Below are 27330 nucleotides of genomic sequence, written 5' to 3' on the forward strand. Positions count from 1 at the left end.
GATCCCTGATATTGTGGAAGGCTACGCAGTGTAGAATAATGTCTGCGTGCTAAAACTACAGGACAAGCAAGGAAAAATAATTAATAGGAAACATAAATTTAAAAATAATTTTCTACTTCCTATTTGAATGTATATAGTAATTATCAATTTGAATATACAATTAGTCAAAATTAGTTTTGAATCATATATTTAGATAGATTTATCAATTATATTTAGTGTACATTACTAAATATTTAATTACTTTATAAATTTAATAGCGTCTACGCCCCTAGCATCAAGAGACATTGTTTGGGAGATATAGCCTAAAACCATCTTAGTTGTTGGCGAGATATCAATGGATAAACAAAAAAATACTACTAGTTATAAAAATGACTATTAGTAAGAAGAAGTGAATTTTCCTGCCACCAAATAGCTTAAAACCTACTTAATACCAATACAAAGCTTCCCTAATAAACATCAACACAAAGGTCAAGCCGCTTACGCGATCTTAATAAACATACATCCATACCTATGATGATCTTAACTGATTTAGAAAGTTATTATGATAATATCAATAATATATATTGATTTGAGAGGCTTGATAATTAAATTAAAATTGATTGTCGACCATTAGAATAATGATTCTGAGGAGGGCTGTACTCCTTGGAAAATAGAATCACTACTGCACGACTTTGCATATATGTTTCCATACGAGGAGAGGGATGGGTAATCATGTTAAAAAAGTAACATGATGTATGCCTGTCTGTGTAAATTACCTCCGACAATTTACTTCTTGCCTTTAGACTAAAATTTAAAGGGGAGGGTCGACTTGCAACACTTCCCTACTTCTAGTGCCCCTAGAGAGGCCTCTAGGGATGTAGCGATAGATAAAATGATAGCTTAGCAACTCTATAATCTTTACAGAATATAAAAGAAAATACGTAATGTTCTTCTGTTAAGCATTGTTAAGTTTAAACATATTTATTAAAATTGAACATGGGATGTTATAAGGACTTTTCTATTTACTTTTGCAATGCAAATTTAAAGTTATTCTTATATTTTTTAATCAGTTAGATTTTTAATAATAATAGGCATTCCCTTTCCCTGGCGTATAAATGTATATATATATATATATATATATATATTTTGAATGTTTCAAAAGCAGGAACCGAATCACACACTGATTCTTACTTCTTATTTCATGTGTTTTGACTTTTTGCTTTTATAGGATTTAAAACTAATTTATTATCTAAAATAAAATAAATTTAAATTTTATTTTTATTAAATATGTATTATTTTAAATAGCAGCTAGGCCCCTAGAGGCCTCTAGAGTTATCACAGAGAGTAGATGGGTAAGTAAATTCCACAATAATGTTCAGTTTTAAAATAAGAATTTTTGTAGAGGCGATTTCTATCGAAAGCTTGAAGCTATCTTTCTCAAAATAGACTTAAACCTTCACTGGTTCTATAGGTTTATTATCAGTGAAGAAGAAACATCTGGATCCAGCGATTGTCAAGATCTTTTGGTACAAACAAAAACAGACATCTTGTAACTTCTATATTGTGAATATTATTTAGGATTTTAATGAAATAAACACCAAACCTCGAAATAATATATATTCTATTATATGTAAGTAAACACTTCTTAACACCGAACCAATTGACATCTTCATTTATGGAAGCTTTAAACAGACCCCAGGTTGGTTTAAGGCTATTTCATTTTTAGATTTAAACATTTGGATGGATTTAGACTATTTTACTGTCTTATATCTCCAAAGTTAAGTTTCAATGACAGAAAATCAAACCAACACAATTTGTTAAAATGGAGATTGGTTTTATTTGAAACATTATTAATAAGTTCCTTATAAAGACCTTTAGCTTCAAACAAAGTTTTATTAAAACATATAAATTGAGGTAGACATATAAATAAGAAAAAATATTAGAAACTTTTAATTCCTTACAAAATCCAAAATGTCAAAGGGTACATTTATAACCATACATAATCTCATACTTATAAAACAGGGAAGGAGGGAATATTAGGCTGTTTATTATACTAGTCCCAACAGTTTTATAACATCGTTTTGCTATTTGTTGGTTTCACAACATTGAGGACTTTCATTGAATTTTGATTGGTTGGGTCATTAAGTTAAGTGTTTTAACGTTTCTTTTAATCTATAAAATGGGTAATTTTGTGTATCATCATTGGAGATGTATATTAATTTATTGGTCATTGTCTTATCCCTTTAGATCCCTGTGCATAAATATAGGAACCTTCTTAGCCCTAGAAGTTTTGTGTTTGCATATAGTTTTGATCGACAAAACTGTGTTCTGATAAAGTGGTCATAGATGACATATTATCATGATCATACAGTACTAATTAGATAGGTAGAAGACATTGGACTTGAAATTATACTGGTACCCAAATTTTTAAAAGCGAAGCTTTTCTATAATTAGGGTCGGTCCGTCCGTACGTCCGTCCGTCCGGACATGTTGATTTTTTTACTTTTTTAACAACAAATTTTTATGTGATCTAATCATCGGATTGATCTAATTTTTGGTATATTGATTCCTGGGACAACAAAGTATAATGTAATAAGCGAAGCAGCTCTATAATCAAGTCCTAAAAATGTAAGTATATCCATAAAAATTATCCTGTATCAAGCAGTTTTTCAACAAATTTACTTCCAATTTTACTTTGACTCTTATAAATTTATATTATGATAATTAAGTTCTAACACTATTCAAGTGTTAATGTCCGTTTGTCCTACCGTTTAAGTGCTTCGCTTTTATGGATGTTGTCATCCTTGTTATAAAAACATTACTTAATTCTTTGGCATAAAAAAAACGATAAGAGCTTTAGTTAATTCCTGATTGGTAGTTACAAACTAGCAGTTATCATCCAAACTTCTAAATCAATAATCTACAGAAGGGGTAAATTTTTTTTTATCATAATTATGAATAAATCATGTACATTACTTTTTTGTCTATTGACTTAAGATTGTATGATGGTTGACAGCAAGAACTTAAAAGTTTAACACGGTAATCTTAGAAAGGCATATACTATGATAATAAGTATAGGCCTTAAAGATAGTCAGACATTCATATAAAAAGATGGCAAAGGGGGTATAGGGGGGGTTAGGGGGGCGGAAGAGAAAGGCAGAAAAGGGATGCGCATTAAAAAGTGAATTTTTGCAGAAAAGGATAGATAATCGATAAAAAAAAGGAGCGAGACAAAAAATGAAGAGAGAGGATGAGAGAGAGAGATAGGGAGAAGAGAGAGAGAGAGAGAGAGAGAGAGAGAGAGAGAGAGAGAGAGAGAGAGAGAGAGAGAGAGAGAGAGATAGATAGAGAGTGGGAAGCCCAAACCATTCTCCCATTCCCTTTAGATAGGCCCTTCACGCAATTGCTTTCAGGATGATTCTCTCTCTCCTCTCTCTCCCTCTCTCTTTCTCTCTCTCTCCCTTCCTTTCTGTCTTTCTCTCTCTCTCTTCCTCTCCGTTTCTCTCTCTGTCTCTACAAATCCATCGCTCACTTCTTCCCAATGAAAAGCACTCAGTTGTGTTCCGACTTTTTGAGCGCGCACTAGAGCACGCAACAAAAGTGCGTAGTTTTACATTTTCTTAGATTTTTGGAAGATTTTTTGATTAAAAGTGAAAATAATATAAAAGAATTTTAAAGTGACTTAAAAACTTAGTGAATTATAAAAAAATAATTTGCAAACTTAGGCTACTTAAAAAAGTAATTACCCTTTTTGCCAATTTTTTTTGTGCACTGCGAATGCTCACCGTTTGAGCAAACCACCGAAAATAAAGAGGTGACGTTATAATAACCACAAACACAGCAAAAAAAGTGATTTTTAACTTTGTGAACGTGTTGGTTTTAAAAAAGCCGATTACTGTTTTGTGGAAAAATTTATCATTGTGCTTTGACAAAAAAAAACTAAAGGAGAATAAAGGGCTCGAGATGACTTTTATGTTCCTAATTCTACAGGTTTGTATTTGTCACATTTAGAATTCAATTTAATTGTTAGAAACGAATATTTTATATAATTGGGGTCGGTCAGTCAATACGCCTGTAACGGTTAGCTCCTTTCGTGAATTTTTAAACATGTTTTCAATTGAAACATGCTGGCTTGTAACTTTTTTGACAACAAATTTCTGTATGATATAATTATTCTATTTATCTGATTTTTGTAATAAAGATTTCTTGTACAGATTACTAAATTTACGAAATTTTTAAATTTGTGTACAATTTTGTTTATTTACAAAATAATGTTGCTTTTAAAGTCCTGAAAAACTACAAAAGTTCTTCCTTCTTATTTTCAAGCTGGACTTTTATTGATTTTGTCATCCTTGCTATATTTGTGTTTTGTAATGGCAGTAGTAATACGTTTTTTTATGTCCTTAATGCACTTATGTCAAAGGTATTTATACTTTTTATTTGTCTGTTTGTACTTAAAGACATTTAACTTTTAAATACCACCAAATGAATGATTTTTCTATAAATCATAAAATAACCAATTTCATAAAAATCACAAACTCAAAAAAATATAAACTTAAGTTTAAGAATAGTTATTTCTCGTATCGTATTATAAACAGCTTTCCGCGGATATAGAATGTACTATTATAAGATTAAAACTAGTTTTTTTTATCCCCGAGGTGCCGAAGGCACGGACTAAAAAAAACTGGTTTTAATCTTATGATTGTACATTTCTATATTCGTAGAAAGCTGGATATAATACGGTGCTAGACATAGTTTTTTCGTATGGATGAGAACCGGTTCCTATCCACAGGATTCGAATGAATACGAGAAATGTCATTTATCCTGGGTTGGTTGGGACATTGTGCTATAAATCACATTTGTACCCAAAGTTTTATTTTATTCATTGGCTCAAAAACTTTGAGTACTCAAAATTGTCATTGGTTTAGTACAAACTGATAGTTTTCAAACTTTTAAACGAATAATTTTGATCTACAGAAGGTGTGTTGTTTATCATCATTGGAGATGTGCAACAATTTATTGTCCATTGTCTTATACCTTAAGATCCCTTCTGTGATAAAAAATAGCAGAGAACAGCAAATTATAATAACAGTTCTAGGTTTAACTGAGAATCCCAATAATATAATAGTTATTTCTCGTATCGTATTATAAACGGCTTTCCGCGGATATAGAATGTACAATTATAAGATTAAAACCAGTTTTTAAGCCCCGAGGTGCCGAAGGCACGTGCTAAAAAACTGGTTTTAATCTTATGATTGTACATTTTCATATTCGTAGAAAGCTTGATATAATACGATGCTAGACATAGTTTTTTCGTATGGATGAGAACCGGTTCCTAACCACCGGATTCGAATGAATACGAGAAAATATTTTTCAAAAATTTATGACAACAAAGTCAGGGTACAATGGGCTGTTTATTATACTAGTCCTCAAAGATTTATAACAACGTTTTCTTATTCGTTGGCTTAACAACTTTGGGGACTTTTGTTGAATTTAGATTGTTAGTTTATTAATTAAGTTGAGTGTCCAAACATGTCAACAACTTATTGAAATCTACAGAAGGGGTAATTTTGTGTATCATCCTAGGAGATACACATCAATTTATCGGCCATTGGCTTTTTGCTCTTTTTGTTCTCTATGTCTAAAATATTGTTGGAGCTTTTTTAAGACAAAAAAAACTTTGTAGTAAGCAATTTATATTAAACAATTACAAGTAATATATTTCACTTTTTTGTACTGATTATTTATTACACAGCGTTTGACAGGTTTAATAGTTTTATACTTACAACAATTAGAGCAAAAAAAGTTGTTTATCACATCGTTTTATAAACAGCTTTCCGCGGATATAAAACTGAAAAATTATACGTTTTAAACCAGTTCACTACGCCGAGGCTAACAAAACTGTTTTTAATTTTATGATTGTTATTTTCATATTCGCGGAAAATTGTCTGTAATACGATGCAATACATAATTTTTCATTATAGCTGACAACCGGTTCTAATCCAGTGGATATCAATCGGTTTTCGAAGCCATACTGGAAAAGTGGTAAATACCAGTGTGGCAGAATTTATGGCAGTTCAGATTTTTGACACTTTGAGACCAACATTTTATTTGTTGGCGGATAAGGATTGGTATTCTAATAATTAAATGATGAAAAAATATTTTTAAGTTTGAGAAAATCTTGTTTTACTTAATCTGTATAAAAAATTAGATGGAAAGATTATTTTGAACCAACCAATATTTAATAAATGTGCCAAAGTTTTAGAGCCAACGAATACGATTTTTAAAAACTTTGGGTACCAGTGTAATATACAGTTCCAATATCCCCTCCCTCCCATGTTAAATTTCACAGAATTACTTTCTTAATTTAACTTAAATTTGACTTTATTTTAAATTTCATTTTTTTCCAGCCCTTTTTTTCGAGCTCTTTATCATTTCAAATACTTATCCATACTTTTAGTTTTGAGAAAATAAAAGGATTGAAGTGTTTTTTTTCTAATTTGTAGTAATCTCATGTTATTTTTGTAAAAAAAATATTTAAGACTGATATATCACCTTTAAATTTTAGTTTTCTTTTTAGTTACAGCCTTTCTTTCATTTGACAAAATCTAATTTATTATTTTTTCTCGAAAAAAAAATAAAGAAAATAAATTGTTGTTAGTAAAACATTTCTTGACACTATAAAAATATTCCGTGTTTCAAATATTAATTACAGTTTTAATCTAAATCATATTTAAATAAGAAATTGAAAAAAGGATTATACATAAGAAATTATGCCAATAAGTAACCCTGAGGAATAAGAACGAGAATTACTTTAAAGGTTATAAAGTAAGGACATAATTTGTTATGTAATTTATGTTCTTGATTAGGTATATAGTTAAGATATATTTATAGAAATGAAAAATATTTTTTTTTGTTCAAAAAAACTGACTGAATATAATATATGAGTTAGATTGTTCTTTATATTGTAGCTTTTTATATATTTAAATTTAAAAATCCGACAATATATAATGCGGTAAAGTTTAGTTAATTACCTTACAAAAGAAGTAGTGGAATGGCGTTGTAAAATGCATTATGACTTTCAGACTAACCATATATATAAATCAGCTACGCCATTAAAAATTTTAAAAAGTGCATGGTTTATTTTTTGTACAGTGTGTTTGATGAAATATAACTTGGATCTTACATTAGATTTTCATGTTTTCTAATAAAGTGAAACTCGTAGCTGGCTAAAATAACGATTCTTCACTTCCAACCCCATAATCTCATCCCCCCCCCTTACTAGATGAACGAACTGACAAATAAATGTTAGCAACCTAAAATGACGACAATTTTTCCTCTGTCCTAATATCCACGTATATTTTATACCCTTTTTTTAACAGTGTGTTTGATGTATTATACAGAGATCTTAATTATATAATCTCTTTAAAAATTAATGACCATTATACAACAAAATTATCAGCTTAATTTCTCAAAGTCAGTGTTAGAAAAAAAGGATGGGAATCGACTAAAAATTGCTGTAGGATAAATTAGAAAACACATTAGCAAGCAGTTAAACAAATCTAGGTTTGATTTTCTTTAAAAGAATATTTGTAATCTTTTTTTAAACCACTTATTTGCTTTAAGTTTTGTTTTAAGTTGGATGGTTCATTAATTTACCAGCGGAAGCGACACTATGAACTAGGATAAGGAAAGTAGTCTAAAAAAAAGATATTGAAATCTTGAGCTCAGGACAAAAGACATACTACTTTATATATAAGGTTTCCATGACAATACAAGTATTTTAAGTTTTAAAACTAATTGTCATTTTTTTTAAATGCTGTTTTTAAATCAACTTAAATAACCATAAGATACTGTAAAAAAAATGGAATATAACTATGTTTCAAATAATGACATATTGCAACCAATTTGATTAAATTATAAATTGAAAATATTCACATAAGTCCGATATAAGCTATTTTTATGGTTAAGCCTTTTTAGACTTAACCATTAAAAAAAACCTTCTTATTGCTATGAGTCCCTAGATGCTAGGGTCGCAGTTGCTTGTTACTTAATAAATAGTTTACCCTTGACGCTTCAAGTTAGTTGCATATTATAATTATGTGTATAAAGAAATTACTGATTCGTTACAACTACACCTATAAGGTGAGTCTTCAACATCGCAAAAATATCAAATTAGTTAGTAATCAAAACAGCTAATATTAAAACTGTTTCAGTACCATCATTTACACCTTCAATTATTTCCCTAATGCATCCCAAATATTTGAGGGTAGAAAGGGGAAAAAAGTATAAAATTATTCAAAGATTTATCACAAACAAATAGCCTAAAACCATCCCGAATGCTTTACGGAAAGCTTATTTAAATTGGAAATCTTGATTTACAGACAAAAAAATCTTACTATTTCGGAATTTGCGGAATTATAGACTTACCCATCACTACAAGGCTTTTACTAACATGTAATTAAGACTAGCCAGACACCTTCATAAGCGTGGCTCGTTTTTTCAACTCCTTCAAAGTGCTTTGTCAATCACAAAAAAACACCCGAATTATATTAAAATAAATTGCAAATAAGGGTTGCGGACAGTTTTTTTTCATTTTTTTTATTACTTAAGGTCAAGTTAGGTTCTATTAGGTAATGGTTAGCCCCGCAGGATTTATTGGTTAGGCATATGAAACAAACCTACCCTTTCTTATTTTCAATATATCTAAAACACAATATTATGATTTCCAGTGCTCGAAAGGCCCATAGCGTGAAAGCACTGGCTTAAATTGTTCAAATTTTTTGACGGGTCTAGTCTAAAACTTCATACATGTTTAAGATAAGAGGAAGAGGGATTAGACTGTTTAATTAGTTATAATAGGGTTCAAAATGGTTTAATAACCTAGTTAATGGGAAAAATGTACAATTAATCACGAAAGAAAGAAAATATTTTTAGACATTTTGGCGGCTTTCTCCATTAAGACATCTATTAAAAATCTATTTTAAAGTTAGAAAACACTTTATTTGTTTGTTTAATGATTTGGAATTTAAAATTTTGACATTTTAAGTGTTTTGATTTAAATAAAAGGCAAATATTAATTTGAATTTTATGTTTTCTTCTTAAGTTTATTACAATTATAAATATTTGTCCATTTTCTCGGAATATGTTTATTATTAGCGGCTACGCCCCTAGAGGCCTCTCGGAGGATTTAAAGAAATGGGGGAGGGATAGAAGTTAATAGTTTCAGTTTTTCAAAAATTTTAAAAATATGATTTTAGGTTTTTTTTCTAGGGGCCATATTTATTGGAAGGGTAAAGGTACCATCCCTAACAATAGTTATAAACCTTTTCTGGACCTGTATGAAGCTTTACTGTAAAGAAGAACTATGAGTTCTGCTTTTAGCGAGATCCTTCACTACTGTCATTCAGAGAGATAAATGAATATTATTCAACTTTAAAAGCTTGTTAAATATTTAATCTTCTTAAAAACCCTTCATGAAGCTTTTTTAAAATTAAAAACAGTAAAAGGAAATCAAATAAAAACTAAACTAAGGTGTCTAAATTAGTATAAAAACACTTCAATTTAATTGGCGGAAATGTTTAAATGGTTCAAGTGAAGTTTGGAGCAGAATAATGCATGGTTTTGGTGGTTTCTATAATTAATAAATACCATATAATAACGTTACTAATGTATGCTCAATAAGGTTTAAATCTTATTGTGAATTGAAAGTTTTAGCATATCAAAAAACCCGCTAAAAGTCGTGAGGGTTAGTTAATCAATATAATGAATCTAGGATTGTGATCAGCGTTTAGTTTTGCAGCAGTTGTCGCGTAATTTAGCAATAGTTTCCACAAATTATTCCCTTTAAGGGCCAAGCAAAATTAGTTTGGATCTAATCCTTTATGATATTTTTATAACAGTTATGCTTGTAGCATAGAGCGGCATGATAAAATAGCATAAAACAATCCATAATATTGAAATAGGTTCAATTGATAGCGAGATTCTAGAGGCCTTAAAAAACCTTAAAAAGTATCCTCGTTAATAATAGGAAAGCTTATAATATATAGCAGCTGATAAAAATAGCCCTAAACCATACAAAGAATAGTTTTAAAATATAACATAACCATACCTAGGTCTATTAGAAGCTGTCTTAAACTGGAGAATTCATTTGGTTCAGTGGTTAGCGAGATTCTAGAGGACATAAAAAACTCTACTATTTTTTATACAACTTAAAAGTATATAAACTTTTTATTTTTTTTTCATGTGTTTTGTAGGACACTATTTAGAAACGCATCCAGTGACATATATCACATGAATAAACTTTTTTTTATTTTCATGTGCATTGCCAGGACACTATTTAGAAACACATCCAGTGACAAATATCACATGAATAAACTTTTTAAAATTTCCATGTGCATTGCCAGGACACTATTTAGAAACGCATCCAGTGACATATATCACATGAATAAACTTTTTTTTATTTTCATGTGCATTGCCAGGACACTATTTAGAAACACATCCAGTGACATATATCACATGAATAAACTTTTTAAAATTTTCATGTGCATTGCCAGGACACTATTTAGAAACGCATCCAGTGACATATATCACATGAATAAACTTTTTAAAATTTTCATGTGCATTGCCAGGACACTATTTAGAAACGCATTCAGTGACATATATGACATGAATACAGATAGGATGCTCAATTCTTGGGGGTGATACAAAATTATTAGTATTAAAAACTTTGACAATCTACATTTCTGAAAGCTGCATATAGTGCCTATAAAAAGGACGTAATACAATACTAATGACCTATGGTAGGCCAGTATACATTTTACAATTAGTTAATTAAAATGTAGACTGTCCTATCATTGGTCATTTGTATTGTATGACGTCATTTTTAGTCACTATAAGCTACTTCACATTTTTTGTCTATCTGCAAAAAATAAAAATTAGCATATTTCAAATGGACGTACACACTTTCTAGTAACGATTATAGAGTTGCTAACCTTTCTAAATCTTACCAAACTGTTACAGGAATTATCATTAAACGTTTTAAATCGATTGGATGATTCCAACATGCCTAAATTAAAGAAAAGATTTAACCGTTACGTACATAAGGACAGCTTTAAGAAAAATATTAATACATAAACTGTCCTTACTTCTTTTAAATTTTAAAGGCTGTGATGTGTTACTAACATACTTTATTATTATCCTTGTACTTGGTTTTAATTTTGTCAATTTGTATCACTACCCCCAAAAGCGCGAGATTTGGGGTGTTTCCTTTGTAAGGAATTATGAATATTCAGTTGGAAAATTAAATTTGGGAGATTTCTAAAAATTTGTGGCCATTTTTCTATTTTTTGAAAAGTAATTGATTTTTCTAATTTTATAGAAAATAGTTTTTTTTTTATAAATTTGAAATGTAAAAGAAATTATTTAATAAGAATTAATTTTTTGTTAAATACTCAAAGATTCGTTTTCTTAGGCTAAAAATAAACCAATAAACATAAGAGAACACATGTATTGCATGATTTGATTAGAATTCTTCTAGCAAAATATAATTATAGGATTAAACCTTTTCTAAGGCCCAAAGAGTCAACAAATAAGTAATTATCCTATATTTTTTCATTCTTTAATTTTCAGAGCTATTTTAAGAGTAAAATAACACATCAAAATATATTCAGAATACATTTCCCTATTTGAATAATTTGTGTAGTAAGGAAGCCTTTGCATGTGCCTATCTTTTCATCTACCTTTTACTTCATTCATAATTTTTATGTTTAAACATTCCAGGAATGTTTTGATAGATAAATTATATAATAATCTGGTAACCATTTCCTTATATATACATATAAGTAACACAATGTATGTTTGTCTAAGTCTGAAGGATCGCGCTAAATGCTGAACTGATATGTTTCTCCGTTTAGTCTCTGTTATCAAAACTAAAATTGAAAGTGGAGTGATTGCTTCAACCCCCCCCCCCTTCCAACCCACCTTAGGCCCCCTAGGGCGTAGGCCATATAGTTCATATTTAAAGAGCACTTAAAGGAGATTAGACATAAGAGGGGCTATCCCCCCCCCACCCCCTGATAATCCAATCTATTTCCTTTTTTATTTACCCAACCTGTCATTCAAAGGACCTCTACAAAGCTTTCCTCTAATAGATCTGTATACATAGATATACAGACAGACATCCTATTTTTCATTGTTATGCGACATTCAATTTATTTATGGATATTACCTATTCATTTAACCTTATGAAAACAACCCCTAGCCGCTATAGTTCACTCCTATCTTCTATCTTTAACAGGGAAAGGACAAATTAAGAAATTTTTAATTACTTTGACTTTTGTAATGCGTAAAGCTTATTTTTAAACATTTTGTTACAAAATTTAACCCTTAAAACACAATGAAATGTTGTTAAAAGAAAGATATTACATTATAAAATCTCATTACAATGAAATTAATTATTTTTTATTTTCCTGATATATGTCCCTGTTAAAACTTAAGAGTAAATTGTACGGCTACGACTCAGCTCAGATTGTTGAAAATTATCCCCATAAATAATAACACTTCCTTTATTGGCCATTATTCTCCTCTGTAATTGTACGTCTTTTTTTTGCGCCTAGAAAACGATTTTTCTAAATCTCATAAGAATTATGAATATTTTTATTTCTAAAATGTAAACTAAAAGCTGTTAACTTTCAAAAATTTACATTACTTGAAGCTTTATAAATAAGACAAATCTCAATAGTGAAAAAATTTTTAACAAATAATTTTAATCTACAGAAGGGTATTTTTATCATCATTTGGTATGTACAACAATTTATCGACCATTGACTTATCTCTTAAGATCTCTGATTCCCTCCACGTTAAAAAAAGCTATTTATGATATGCTTCCCTCTTGCACTATAAAGTATTGTGTATTCATTTTAGACAATTTTCATTCCATTAGAATGATAAATTATTTGGTCAGAATATCAAATACAATTCAACGCAATTAAAAATTATAAAAACAAGGATGATAACATCCATAAAAGCGAAGCACTGAAACGGTAGGACAAACGGACATTAACACTTGTATGGTATTTGAACTGAATAATCAGAATTTAAAAGTATTAGAGTCGAAGCAAAATTGTAAGTAAATTTGTTGAATAAACTGCTTGAAGCAGGATAATGTTTATGGACATACTTACATTTTTGGACTTGATTATAGAGTTGCTTCGCTTATAATATTGTTCGTTGTTGTCCCAGGAATCAATATACCAAAAATCAGATCAAACGGATAATTAGAACACTTGAAAATTTGTTGTTAAAAAAGTAGAAAAATCAACATTTTTAAAATGGACGTACGGACATTCTGGTAATGATTATAGAGTTGCTACGCTTTCTAAATCGTGCCCAACTACTACAGAAATCATCATGCAAAGTTTTAAATCGATAGGACAATTCTAACATGCCTAAATTAACGAATAAAAGCTATCTATCTCGGACGGACGGACGGACGGACCTACCCTAATTATAGAAAAGCTTCGCTTTTAAAAACATAAAACTTTGATTATGTAGTATCAAAATAATCAAGGAGGGAAGGGATATTAGAGCATAAATCATGCTAGTACCCAAAGTTTTATAACCACATTATCTTATTCTTTGGCTCTATTTTTAGTTATTTTATTAAATCTTAATTCAAACTAGAAGTGTTAAATTTTTTAACCAATAATTTTAATCTACAAGTCTATAGTTTTGTTTTTCATGATTGTGAAAGTACATAAAAGCCATTAAGTTAATTTCATTAATTTATGTTTTGTTTATTTAGGTATGTTTCTAAAGAATCTGCTAATCTGCTACAAGATAATTCGTCTATGGGTAGAAGTAGAAATTTGTGGGGGTTTCAAACACTTTAGAAAATTCTGTTGTTTTTTGATGCTGTGTAAAGAGATCTCAGTTGAATAGACCAACAGATATCATACTATTTTCTAGAAACTTGGTGTTACAGTTAAATCACAGGTCAATTGTAACATTAATTGTGATGTTATACTAGAGTATTAAACAATTATAGAATCCGCTTTTGAACAGATATGCCAAAACTCGAGTTTGCTCAAATATGATTGAGCTTTTAGAGATTTTATCCAATAACTTTGGATACAGTCTTTAGATTTTACAATTTAGTAAATAATTTTGGGTATTACAGCCTTTAACTAGCCTAAAACCAATCCACGATCAATTTGAAGTATCTTAGCCGTATTTGAGATCACATGTTGCAATCAAACGAATGTATTTACATCTTGTCTCGTCCATATACCAAATCATAGGTTGATATAGGGTTCATATTTGTACAGAGCATATTTTGAACAATGAACGTATCTTATTTTTACAAGTTTAGTAAATACTTTAAAAAAAATACTAAATGTACAAAACACCACAAATTTTAATACTAAATTAATTTAACTTTTAGAAGCAGAATTTCAATTAACTATTTAAATAATTACCTTTCAATCCTTTGGTACATTCTTGGTCTTTTAGTTTCTGTAATCTATCTATCCATATGTATATAAATCTATTAACTAGATGCACTACTATACAATATGAGATATACATTATGAACTCAAGGTTTAATATCATAAATAAGGGAACACTTATTCTAAAAAATAGTCCATGAATATACATATATTTTTACTAAAATAAACAAAATATTGAGAATTTCTTATCCGCCAATAATCGATAAAGGTCTTTAAAGGTTTGATACACACTTTCTCTCATTTGTTAGGTTTGAAACTTTGTGGACTTTTACTTAATCTTGACTGGCCGGTTGTACAAAGTAGAAGTTTCCATTTTTTATGTTTCTCATGGTCAGATGTCTACATTAATTCATCATTCATTGGTTTATCCCTTAAGATCTCTAAGAATACTTATTCCCATCCATAAACATTTCCAAATGTAGATCTACAACACATCTAGAGAGACCACCCTTCCGTATTTTGGCTCTGGTCGTACATTTTTGGATATGAATTCTGATATTTGTTCAACACAAAGAAAAGATTGTTGTGTTCTAAATTAACAAACAAAAATTTATTTTCTTCTGTTTTTTTGTCGTTTTATTTAATCTTGAAAACAGATTTAAGTCCTCTAGCAACTCTTCCTACTTTTCAAAAATTAAATATTTTAAATTTATATTTATTTTTATTAACCAACTTGTTATCAATAACTTTAAAAGAAAAAAAATAAGTAAACCTTTTTCCATTTTACATATCTATATACAATTTATCCATATTTAAACATCTGCAAAATTCAAGGGTTTTCAAATTAATAGGACTATTCTTTCATTCTTAGTTTAGAAACCATACAAAGTTCTTATATTTCAAACCCTAGAGGAAAAAAACAGCTAGTATAAAAATAACTTTTTGCATACCCATTTAACCAAAAAAAAAAGAAAGCCCTAAGTTTATGTTTTAATGTGAGTTATGGGCAAATATAAAAATCACACTTAGGTCTACAATTTGCGAAGATTTTGTTGTGCAAAATTTTTGTTGTTATGGGGGTGTAAGCACATATAATTAGGCATAATAATCTTGTGCCCGTTAACCAAGGACATAGAAAATTTATATAAAAACTGTATATTTTAATTATGATAAACAAAATTATTCCTTTTGTAGATATCGATATTTTACAGAAATTCCCAAATGTTTTTTCTAGCAACTAATGCGAGAAAGTGTTTTTTAACTCTTTGGTGACTAGTTTAATTTGCAGTCCATTGTCCCAACTCTCCATGACAAATTAATTTTACTCAATTGCATTTTTATTTCTTAATTTTCAACTTCTAGAGGCATTTTTTAAATTTTTTTTTACGGATGTTTATTTCTGTCCTTTACATGAACAATTAAAAAGCTAAGCTTTCCCTCATTTTTAGAGTTTTTTTAGTCGCAAAACATTATTAAAAACAGACTGTGAATTATATATTTAAAAAATAATTTAAAAATAACAAAATATATTGATTTCAAATTGATGTTATTATTTTTTTAAAGTCAGAAGTTTATTAAAGTTATAATTGAATAAACATTTATAGGTATACTTATCTCGAAATAGGTTATTAACTAATATAAATCTATGTCAGTGAATAAGTAAATCTTTGTTTATTACCTAGTCTTTATGAAACTACTAAAACGATTAGACATGTTTTTTTATTAAACTTTGGTGACCAGCATAATTTACAGCCCAGTGTAATTCGATTTTAAGATCTTTAATCCCTTTCCAAATAAAAACATGTAAGGTCTAAATGGTTTGTGCGGACGTGTTGAAAATGGGTGATTTGCTGAGCGCAGTTTTAACACTATTCCACTATTTAAAGGAAAATCTTTTAAGCTAATTTATCTTTCTGTCAACAACGCATTTTAGACAAAATATTTTTTTTTAAAGACTGGTTATATGGTCATTAGTTGTTGGAATATCACAGTAGCTTTTAATAAGTTGGCTTTAGTTTGTTGTCTGTTTTCAAATGGTAAATAGAGGCAGAAAACAGCCTAAAACCATCCCAAAACCTATCTTACGCTTCCAAAGAATGGAGAACTCAATCGATTCCATAAATCGAAACCTTAAGCTACAGACAATAAAAACCTTACAATTTTATATAATAGGATTGAGTAAATTTTTCTTTGCTATTATAATGTAACAATTGTTAAAATTTGTCTTTGGAAACTGGTAAAGCTTATTGTATACATTTGCATAATATGTCTTCTTCTTTTTCATTGCCTGGACCATTTTTTTTGAAAATCAGGAATAAAGTCATTGTTAATAATTGATTTAAAAGTACATAATTTAGTTATTATTTGATTCTATTTTTAGGTTATACTCCATAAATTTTAATGGCCGTTAAGTTAGGTTCTAAGAAATCCCAAATATTACTTTTTTAAAAAGAATTGGCAGCGTAGTTATTCTTTAGGGCTCATATTTTACTTTTAATGGTTGAGCTTTCCCCGAAAAAGCCTAAACCCTGCCCTTGAACTATACTAAGCCTTTCACAAAAGCAGTTTTCTAGATCTTACTAACCATACAGACAGTCACACATTTAGATACTAGAAAGCATATCAGTTAAGAATCTATACCTAATTTTTAAACTATTGTCTTATCACTGTATTCAAAATATTCTGGACAATATGAAGATAAATTGTTTCTTGCTGAGACAATGGAGCATTATTTACTTCCCTTTTGCCAGGGATATTAAGGGATAAGACAATGATAATCAATTGATAAACATACCCTATGATGATACACAAAAGTTAACGTCGCAGGTTGCAAAATTTGTTTACTACTAATTTTGAAACAAATAATCAAAATTTTTTTTGCCAGTAAATAGGATAATACCTGTAAAATAAAGTCAAATATTATCTCCATCCCTGCCTGTATTCCATCTTTCTGGGGATAGTTCAATGGAGTATTATTATCAAACCCAAATTCCCTACTTAGTAAACTGCTTGTCATTGGATCTCTGTTTTATAAAAATTTGCATAAACGTATTCACTTTTTAAATTTTATTCAAAATTATATGTGCTTATGTTAAAAACTTTTACAAAAGCAATGCAAACTAAAAAAATCATAAATAATTAATAATTTTATTTGATCCAAATGCCAAATTATTTATTTAAAGGTGATTAATTTAATAAATGATATTAATGTTTTCTTTGTTAAAAAGGATTTTTAATAATTTCTTTTATTATAGAAAATTTGTAGAACAAAAAGCAAATCACTTTAATTATTTAATTAGAGCAAAAGAAAACTTACAAAGAAAGAAATCACAGTAAATAAATATTAAAAATTACTTTAAAGCAAAAGAAGACAAAAACAATTATTTTGTCTCTTAGTTTGTTCAATCGTTACAGTAATCACAATGCAACGGGTTGTTCTGATTTTAGAATTATCGTAGCTGTATCAAAGGTTTTAAATCATTAGGCCGATTTCACCAAGATACATACTATCAACCCTAACTGTAGAGTATCTAGAATCAATTAATTCTACTACTTTTATCTAACATCATTGTAAATGGCTCTAATTATATTAAAACATGGTTGGCTTGCCAAAAGATTCATGTTTATATTTGTTTCATACTTTCCTCATAAAGACCATTAGTGAAAATATATATTAATAGAAAAATCTTGGTGATGAAAGGGGCATTGAATTGTTACTTACACTGGTACCCAAAGTTTTAAATCACGTGGTCTTATTTGTTGGCCAAAAAACTTTGGGTATTTTTCTTGAATTTTAGTAGGTTGGTTCTAAGCATGCAGTGTCTAAACTTATCGACCAATAATGTTAGCTAAACTAGCTGTTTAGGTTTAAAAAGCCCAATCACCCCAAAAAATTGCTTTATATTTTACACTAGAATTAACTATTTAAAACTGGTTTTTATGTGGAAGTGATTGGCACACACTATGTATCTAGACTTTGTATATCAAACCATAAATAACATGTTTAATACTAATATTATCTATCATGAACAGTCAATTATGCTTTGATATTGTTTTTTTTTATATTTTTATTATGCTTTTATTAATTATGCATAAAAAGCAAAATTACAGTTTTATATGGAACACAGTAATAGTGTCTGACTGATTATGACGTAACAAAAAAAATTAGTCAATGAGAGGCCACTATAAATTTTACCATTGGTCAATAACGGCCTCTCATTGGCTAATTTTTTTTGTTACGTCATAATCAGTCAGACACTATTACTGTGTTCTTTTATATGCGTTTTCTATGAAAATATAAGACAATGGCCGATAAATTGATTTACATCCCCAATGATGACACACAAATTTACTACATCTGTAGATTACAATTAGTTGTTGAAACATGTTGGAATTCAACTTAATGACAGAACCAATAAAAAATTCATGAAAGTTCCCAAAGTTGTCGTGTAATAACTTTGGGGACTAGTGTAATTATCACCCCTATATCCCTTTCCTTCCTAGCTAAAAAACACAATTTTATTACTTTGTTAAAAAGTACAAATCAAATCAAATCAATAAATGTATGAAAATAAATTAGATATCCAACTGCGAGAATAATTTTTAATAAATATCTACCCTACAGACCTTTATTAAACCAATAAAGGTACTAAGAAAGAGAGGGAATGTCTGATTGAGCCAATAGGAGAATCGCATCGGAATTTACATTGGATCTCATTGGTTGAAATTATGTACACATTTTCCTACGAAGGCATGTTTTTTTTCATTTCATACATACATAAAAGTCAGCTGTTAACAGTATATTTTCTTAGTAGAAAGCTTTGCGGAATCAGAATTAATTGCCCAAAAATTTCGTTTACAATTTGAAAGCTTGAAACAAAGTTGGATTCTTAAAAAAAAAGTTAGGCTGGCAACTCGCTGGTGAGGCAAAATTATTTTTGTGAAAAATCCTCCAAAATCGAATAAAAAAATTTACAAAAATGAAATAAAATCTTAAGAGGGTTATTAACATATGATTTTGTTTAATTTTTGTAGATTTTTAATGTGCTTTTGGATGATTTTTCACAAAAATAATTTTGCCTCACTATCGAATAGCGAGTCTATCATTTTTTAAGAATCCACATCAGCTTGAGTCGAAAGTAAACAATACTTTTGTCTGCTAGGAATGTTCTCTCTTAGATTTGACGAAAAAAGGGTTCAGAATATTCTTCTACTCTTCTATTTCTATTATTAAACCATTAGAACAGGAAAGCTACATTTTCATAAGGATAGAAATCGTACTGGCATACTATTATTTGCAATAAATCTCGGAACCCGTCTAACACCTGTAAAATTAAAAACTATGATTGATAGATTTATGTATTTCCTACCCTTTAAAATATTATTTTTTGATTTATAGAAATACGGGAAAAAGAATATAAAAAATCAACCAATTCAAACAACGATTAAAAGTTATTTAAAGCATCGTATTATATACACTACACAGATTTCAACGGATGTTAAAAAAAGATAAGATTAAAGACAGCTTTCTTCTTTCCGAGGGACTGAAGGCCCGGGCTAAAAGTGGTATTAGTATTTTTTAGTATTGCTGAGAACCGGATATTTTTCAGTTTCGAAGCCATAATTGGAAATATTTTTTTTATAAAACTTATTCCTAAAGCTTATAATGATTAGATTTGACACTTTTATATGATACTTCCTATTAATAATCGATATATCATTACTTGGATGTTGCACCAGATTTTAATCTACTCTAATAAAGTAATGCTCACAGCTGGCTAAAATAACGATATACCACAATTCCCTACCCTTCTACTGGATGAACGCACTGACCAATAAATAAGAAGCAACCTAAATTGACGACAAATTTACCCGTGTCAATATATCCACGTATATTATATTCATTCCTATTAATAATTGATGTGTATGAAAGTTGTTTATTCATTCAAATGGAATAATGATAGGCTTTTTAGTCTAATAATCAAAAGTATATTATCCTGTCTAGTTAGTATTTATTTCTAACAGTTGTACGTTTAGCTTGAAGATTCCTGTAATAATATGGTAAATTTTAAGAGGTAATTTTTTATTTATGGCAAAAGTTAAAAGTCCATTGATATTTTTTTTGATTATTTTGTCCTGATTTTTTACCTTGTAATTTTGTCCTATAATCTTACAATAGTGATTCTTAGGAAGATTATGCATAATAAAGCTTTATTTTAATATCTAAATGGTCGATATTCTATAATTATTAATAAGCAATAGGCTAATTGGTTCAGCTTGGCTAGTATGGATAGTTTCTTCATTGTTATTAAAAAGTTATAGCGGAAGTATTTCATAAAAATAAATGGCAATAATTTTGTAAATTCTTATGAATTATTATTGTTGATGGATCACATTTTTACACAATTAACATAGTTATTATTGCATTTCATTGCATTTAACATATCAACTTTGTAATAACAAGGACGACAAAATCCAGATAACCTATTGTAAAGATTTTGTAAAATCATGTATACGAGATCTTACGGGACAAAAAAAACACTCATACATACAAGCTACTGTAAAATATTTAACTTTTTTTGGCTACGATCAAAAAACCTATTTTAAATATAAAGCTCCTTGTTTTAATTATATTATTACAAATTGTTATAATAAAATTTCTAACAACAATGATAGACGTAATAAATTTAGATGGTATAATTACTTTGCACAAATCATACTCCCATGCAATTTATAAATAAACCTACATGTTGATGGAAGAAAATTGAACCTTCCCCCAAAATCCTTCAAATTTTGAAAATAAAATTTCGTTCAAGCATTAACCCCCCCCCCCCACCATTATGTTAAAATTAATTGAAAATTAGAATGGGGGTTCTGCTTATTACTATTTTGAAAAAGAAATTAAAAAAATAAATTTGCTTAATATGATGAAGTACCTTGGTAGATTTTTTATTTTGTTAATTTTAACTCAAAAAATCATTGGACCGCCATTGCAAAAAAAATTGCAAAACACAGCTTGAACATTTGCGCTAGCAACCACTCTACCTCATAATAGCATTTTTATCTTTAGTCATTGTTCATTTTAATTAAAACTCATTACAACTTAATGTTTTTTGGGGGGCCTACTTTGGACAGGGCTACTACACGCCCTTTTTTTAGAGTACCTTCCCCCAACTTCAATGTAGTTCTTTTTTTTATTACTGTAAAAACTATGGGTCTTTTTAGTACCATTTAAGTTTTTAATTAAATTTTTGTATTCAACTTTATAAACAATATATTATTTGATAAGTTTTTAACATGTCCAAGACAAATTGCTTGAATTTTAATTAATTATATAAAAATTGGTATTTGGTTTTATTTTGTTAAAGAAGTTGTATCAACTTTTTTGCTTTTTATTTAAGATAGCTAGCCGGTCCTTTCAGTAAGTATTAGATGTAAAATTTTTCATAGAATTCAGATATGCAATCGGTTTTTTGTAGACCTCTTATTTTTGAAGTAATTTAAGTTTTTAAAAAAAATAATTAAGTCGGTTTTAAGGTACTAAAACGCAACAAAATAAAAGAAGAAAATAGCCAGTATAAACAAAAATAGTAAGATCTTTAATTTGACACCTTACTTTTAAAATTCTGTTGAGTAATTGTTGAAAAAATCTATTTTTTTAACCTCGGTTTAATCAAAACATTAAACCTAAATATTTTCTCATACAGACATAAAAAATATGGGTTCATATATACCATTAGAATGAGAAAAATAATATGAATCCATTGTAAGCAAAATTGAAAAAGTTTAAAAAAATTGTAATAAAAAATAGAAAAAATAAAAAAGTTATTTTAAGAATTGTAACTACTAAACTAGCCAATCACAAATCGCAAAAATTGACGAATCGGGAAGCTTAATCTATAAAATTAACCTATAGAATTGCCAGAAAAAAAGGAGAACGTTCATACAATATATACAATAGATACTACAATAAATATAGTGATATTAAAGAACACGTAAAGAATGAAAAATTATGAACAAATATGCATCAGTCTGTTTATAAACTTCAAAACAATGCAGTTAAAAATACATTATTGTTTCTTGTGTTTAAAAAATATCTGCTACATTGCATTGTCTTTTGTTTAGGTTTGGTTCAGGTTTGGTTCAAGCTAACCCTTTAAAGCCGAAAATTATGATTCTTAAAATAAACTTATTTTTTGTATTATAGTTTTATAAAACTTTTTCAATTTTGCTTAGAATAGATTCGTAATATTTTTCTGATTCTAAAGGTATATATGAACCCATGTTTTTTATGTTTGTTTGAGAAAATATTTAGGTCTAAAGTTTTTATTAAACCGAGGTTAAAAAAATAGATTTTTTCAATAATTACTCAACAGAATTTTAAAAGTAAGGTGTCAAATTAAAGATCTTACTATTTTTGTTCATACTGGCCATTTTCTTCTTTTATTTTGTTGCGTTTTAGTACCTTAAAACCGACTTAATTATTTTTTTTTAAAACTTAAATTACTTAAAAGATAAGAGGTCTACAAAAAAACCGATTGCATATCTGAATTCTATGAAAAATTTTACATCTACTTCTTACTGAAAGGACCGGCTAGCTATCTTAAATAAAAAGCAATAAAGTTGATACAACTTCTTTACCAAAAGTCCATTTGAAGAAATATTTTACACTTCCCCTGATTTTTTGTACATTTTAAATTAAGAAATTCGTAGGAAAAATTATTTGTATGACCTTTGTTTAGTGTGGAATATGAATTGTGCTTTGTTTACTAGAGTGGCTACATTTCAGGTAGGGAGGGGACATTTACTGTAAATTAAATAGGAACGCAAAGTTTTATAACCAAGTTATCTTTTATGTTGGATTGAAAACTTTTAAAGTTTTCATTGGTTTGGTCAAAACCAGTAGTGTCCAAACCTTTCAACCAATAGTTTATATCTACAAAAGGGATAATTTTGTTTTTCATCATTGATGAAGCATTTAAATTTATCGTCCATTTTCTGATCTCTGAAGATCCTTGCTTTTCTGCAAATTTAAAAAAAAATCTTCCAAAATAAGAACCGGTTAGGTAATGATAAACCCACTCAAGACCCAGACTGTTTTCTGTAACGGGTATCAGTGGATAATTTCCTCAACCTATTACTTTAATTTCACATAAAAATGGTTGAAATTAGATATTTGTTTTTTTTTCAAGCTTCTGTACTTAAGAAATTTTGTAATTGGACAATAAGATTTATTTGCAATATTTGTCAGGGGGGGGGGGGGGTCAATTGTCTGCAAATTATACTGGCACCCATGTGTTGACTTCAAAACGTTGAGTACTTTTATTGAAGCTTAATTGGTTGCTTTCATTATTCTTCGAGGACAGAGCTCATAAAAGATATACCGCAGCCGTTAGTTTTATATAAATTCATAAAAATATTAAAATAGTGAGATTTCAAAAGTGAAAATGAATAAGATAAAAAAAAAATAAAAGGAAAAGAAAGAAGATAAGAGAGAGAGAGAGAGAGAGCGAGAGAGAGAGAGAGAGAGAGAGAGAGAGAGAGAGAGAGAGAGAGAGAGAGAGAGAGAGAGAGAGAGAGAGAGAGAGAGTGAGAGAGAGAGAGAGAGAGAGAGAGAGAGAGAGAGAGAGAGATAGAGAGAGAGAGAGAAAGGAGATAGAGAGAGAAATAAAAGATAAAGAGATTGAGAGAAGAAAGAGGTCATCTTTGGGTCAAATTGAGGCAAATTTTGTTAGTTTGCCGTTTTGACCAATTCGACATGAGAAAGTTGTTTGAAAATTTGGTTTAATATGAATATATAGCCATTAACCTATACGATTTAGAACGTTTATATAAACAAACATAAACAATTTATAGCTTAAATCATTTACAGATTTTTTTTATTAAAATCTCATTTAATGATTAAAAACAGCAAATGGTTTTCTCCAATTTACTTTTACTTTCTAAGATTTGACTGTAAATTAAACTTGCTCCCAAAGTTTATAAACACAATCAGTTGTTGGCTAACAAAATTAAGTGCATTAAATCTTGATTGGGGTTTACATACATTAAGTGTCTAAATTTTTCTACCACTAAAAAGGGAGTTTCTTATATGGGTGGACATAAATTTATTATCCATTTTATGAACCCTAAGATTAGTATTGATTTGCACTTAAATCTTATTTTAAACGGTTTTACAAGAACACTAAGATTTGTATGTGCATAGCCCTATTAAAGCAAAGCATGTTTAATAATTCGAAATGCATTAGAAAGAAACATAGATAATGGGCGATGTGAAAACGATAAATATTTTGAAAAAAATTTAAATTCTAGAATTCATCTATAATACAAAGTAGAACGATGTCTGTCTGTTTGTGTGTGTGTGTGTGTGTTTGTGTGTTTGTCTGTTTGTTTGTAACGAAGGATCTCGCTAACCGCTGAACCGATCGGGTTCTCCTTAACAGGGTAGATTCTCATATGTCCTGGGAAAGTTTTTAACTATTTTGGGGGAGGGTACTACCACCCTCCCAAAAGAAATGACAAAAAAATTGAAAATTTTCTTAAAATCTGGGAGACTTCAGCGTCAAATAAGGTGGTATCGTACATAAAAAATTAACTTTAACAAACAAAAACATTTAAAGTGCCACTAGAGGCCTCTAGGGGCGTAGCCGCTAGTAGCTTTTATAAAGTGGTAAATTTTTGCTAAAGATCGCTAAAAATGCTGGTCCCATTAAGTTGTATTTTTCAAGGAAGCGTTAAATATGTCCTGGAATAATTTTAAGCTATTTTCCTGCCTTCTTACCATCCATTTGAATAGAAAGCCGTCCTATGCTAGACCTTTGCTTTATTGTCAAAAAAATTCTTTTAATCAAAACAATAAAAATATATTTATATTTTTCTTTCATAGTATAATCTAAACTTTAGGGTTTGATGCTTTAACAAAAGTGAAAAGTACAAATATTAAAAAGCTTTATTTTTTCATCTTTTCATATTTTATGCTTTTTTATCTTTTAAGTTTAGATTGTGTTTCCTTTTTTGTTGTCCAATTGAGATAGATTAGAGTTCTCATTTAAAGTCAAAATATCATTAAAAAGTTAACAATCATTCTATAACTTCTTTTTGATATGGGATAAAAATGTCAGCTTTTCCAGTATGGCTTCGAATTCGAAATCGAAAAATATCCGATTCCGCAAGATTAATTCCTTTTCCAAGCCATACTAAAAAGTCATGTATCGCATCGTACTTTTGCCAGTTTTCTACGAATATCAATATAAAGTCATAATATAATTAATAATTTTGTTAGCCCGGGCCTAAATAACTATCATACCATAATGTGTAATATGTCAGTTTTAGATATTATATAACTTGTAATAGATTATGTAATGTCTCTAAAAGTGCTCTAATTCTCTGTTTCTGACCGGAAACTGTGGTCTATCATTAATGTTAAAATTTTGAAGTTGTTTTACTTGCAGTGTTTTTGTAATGAGACAAATTATTGTGATTTATTTGGTGCAATGTATGTATACTTTTTTAAAAATAATTGATAAATAAAATTAATTTCAATCCTGAAAAAAATTTAAACTAATACAGATTTATAAAATAATATTCTGCTTATTAAGCTTTGACACTCACAAGTGTTTTTTTTGTCCTTCCGCATGTTTAAGACTTTCGCATTTGACATAATTAAAAAAAAAATGATGTGAGGATGGGTGTATCAGTAGTAAAAAAGTTTAAATTAAATTTTTTAGGTCACTTTATTCAATATTATAATATTTGTAAAAACACCATTTACTACCAAAGGCTTCACGTGCCTTATGCGGTAAAATAAAATAAAAACATTCGACGATTCCCAGGATTAATTTAAACAATAATTTTACCGTAGAATTTTAGCTAAAAACTTACTTTATCTAGTCTGTTGTTTGGAATTAAAAGAACCCGCGTATTATATTTCACAAAAACACCCCTTTATATTTCTGCAAGGTTATGGGAAATTCACAAAGTATAGTCTTTTTTTCAACTGCAGTATTTTTATGCAAAAAATACAGTTGTCAGAAGCGAATCTTCTTAAAAATTGGTCGTTCTACAATAGACGTCCAAAGGTGGGTTAAAAGAGGCTTTACCCCCATTTGAAACCCCTCATTTTAAAAATAAAATACACTATATTAAACCCCTAAAAAAAGGCTTGGACGTCTCGATGTTTTACCAACAAACGTATTTACTAGATTATAAAAATGAATTGGACATTTTCATGTTAAGGTTTTGGCTGCCCCCCCTCCCTACAAAATTCCTCCCAATCAATTTTTTTATAAGGATTTACAAAAAACTATCCTTTATTCACTTCAAAGGGCGAAGGCACTATTTATTAAAAAGCAAGTTGTTTAAGATTTTATTTTTTTAGATGATTTTGTACCTTTTTCTTCTTTCTATAATCCAATTAAAAGAGATTTATTTCTGAAAAAAGTTATCATAATTTTTATATGAAATAGACTTTAACGAAAGACAAAAATGTATCGTAATTCTTAGAATAAATTTTGAAACTTAAAAATATAACTCACAATATATGATGGTTTAGAACCAGTTATATGCCTTACTGAAAAGTCATGTATCGTTTACAGACAATTATCCACGAATTGTAAATTAATAACATCAAATCAATACCAGTTAAGTTGGCATCTCGGATTCAACTAACATGAAATTAATCTCATTTTTTCATCTATTATCCGCTGAAAGCTGTCTATAATACGATACAAATAATAACTATTATTTTATCCTTAATATGAAACTCAAAGCTACAGAATTTAATGCCCACACATTATAAAATCATTCAGAGTTGAAGACAAGTTTTCCAAACGTAAATTCATGATTAGACTACCGGTCTTGGAATTAAGGGATAAGGCAAAGGACGATAAATTGATACACATCCCTA

General features: G+C 28.9%; 1 protein-coding gene across 4 annotated transcripts in view; it reads left to right on the plus strand.

The window, feature by feature from the left end:
* Positions 1-3539: 3539 nt before the first annotated feature.
* The window catches only part of LOC145327256 (uncharacterized), a 198595-nt gene continuing 174804 nt past the window's right edge, over positions 3540-27330 (plus strand). For all 4 annotated transcript variants that reach the window (XM_080170883.1, XM_080170977.1, XM_080171037.1 and 1 more), the window contains exon 1: positions 3540-3969. In XM_080170883.1, coding sequence (XP_080027009.1) covers positions 3943-3969 — 27 coding nt within the window. In that variant the 5' untranslated portion in view covers positions 3540-3942. The remainder of the gene's footprint in view (positions 3970-27330) is intronic.

This window comes from Acartia tonsa, chromosome 1 (assembly GCF_053477335.1).
Source record: "Acartia tonsa isolate MP-2025a chromosome 1, ASM5347733v1, whole genome shotgun sequence".
NCBI lineage: Eukaryota > Metazoa > Arthropoda > Copepoda > Calanoida > Acartiidae > Acartia > Acartia tonsa.